At 35.1% G+C, this 951-nt stretch overlaps 1 protein-coding gene across 1 annotated transcript in view; it reads right to left on the bottom strand.

The window, feature by feature from the left end:
* Positions 1–821: 821 nt before the first annotated feature.
* Positions 822–951, bottom strand: part of LOC105814248 (chromosome unknown open reading frame, human C15orf43) — a 46735-nt gene continuing 46605 nt past the window's right edge. The window contains 1 exon segment of the mRNA XM_012649144.1: positions 822–950. Coding sequence (XP_012504598.1) covers positions 824–950 — 127 coding nt within the window. The 3' untranslated portion in view covers positions 822–823.

Below are 951 nucleotides of genomic sequence, written 5' to 3'. Positions count from 1 at the left end.
GGCTTATTTTGGAGTCCACTTTGCAGATCTGTAGTCCTATTATACATGACATAGAGTCTACACCATATACCACTGTGGGAGAATAGGGAAGCCCTAGCCTGGAAAATCAAGAGGGTCGTGTTCCAGTTCTGGTTTTGCCCCTTATTAGTCACTCTAAGCAAGACACCTTCTCAGGGTCTATGTTCTCTAAGGTCCTTTCCAACACTGTGATTCTAAGATGCCTTGCAGGTTCATTTCAGATAATATAACACCCATAGTCTGTTTATATTAAATCACTTCTGATGCATTTATTATCAGAAACCATCCAACATGAAATATGAATTACTACAATGTTTTACTCCATATGTTTCAAGTCAGAAGCAGTAATCAGAACTCAACTATAACATTGTAATTTTTTAAATCAAAATAAGATGATCAGAATCATAAACCTTAGCATTCACAGTATTGAACCTAGAAAAAAATAGAATTAATAGAATGTTAAAACCAAAAGAGCATTTGACAGAAAAGGGGGGAGGTGGGGGGGAGAGAAAGAGAGACAAAGAGATTGCAACATCTTATGAAGCATGTTTCAATGACAATTACTCCATAACAATTATGCAGTCAGAATTTGTGAATGTAATGTAACAAGCTAGGGAAAAAAATCCAGCCAAATGTCAAAATACAGAGCCAAAATGATTCTAAATTTTCTCAAGACACGTTTCGAGAAAGAGAAGAATTTTTCCCCATTTCCCCATCCCTCAGTTCCAAAGGGGAACATTTTAAATTATACACATCTCTGGTAATATTTTATAGAAGATAAATGCCCAGATACTTACAATTTAACTTAATATTTCCTCTTCAATTTGTTTTTTATAGCAGATATGTTAATTTCATTTTGAACATGGTATGCTAAATATCCTGAGCTTCCAGGAATGAAGTCACGTAGTTCCCCAAGGAATTTCTTCATGGCAT

This window comes from Propithecus coquereli, unplaced genomic scaffold, assembly GCF_000956105.1.
Source record: "Propithecus coquereli isolate 6110/MARCELLA unplaced genomic scaffold, Pcoq_1.0 Scaffold3, whole genome shotgun sequence".
In the NCBI taxonomy this organism is placed as follows: domain Eukaryota; kingdom Metazoa; phylum Chordata; class Mammalia; order Primates; family Indriidae; genus Propithecus; species Propithecus coquereli.
Note: the sequence above shows the minus strand (reverse complement) of the source record. Positions and strands in the feature narration are given on the sequence as shown.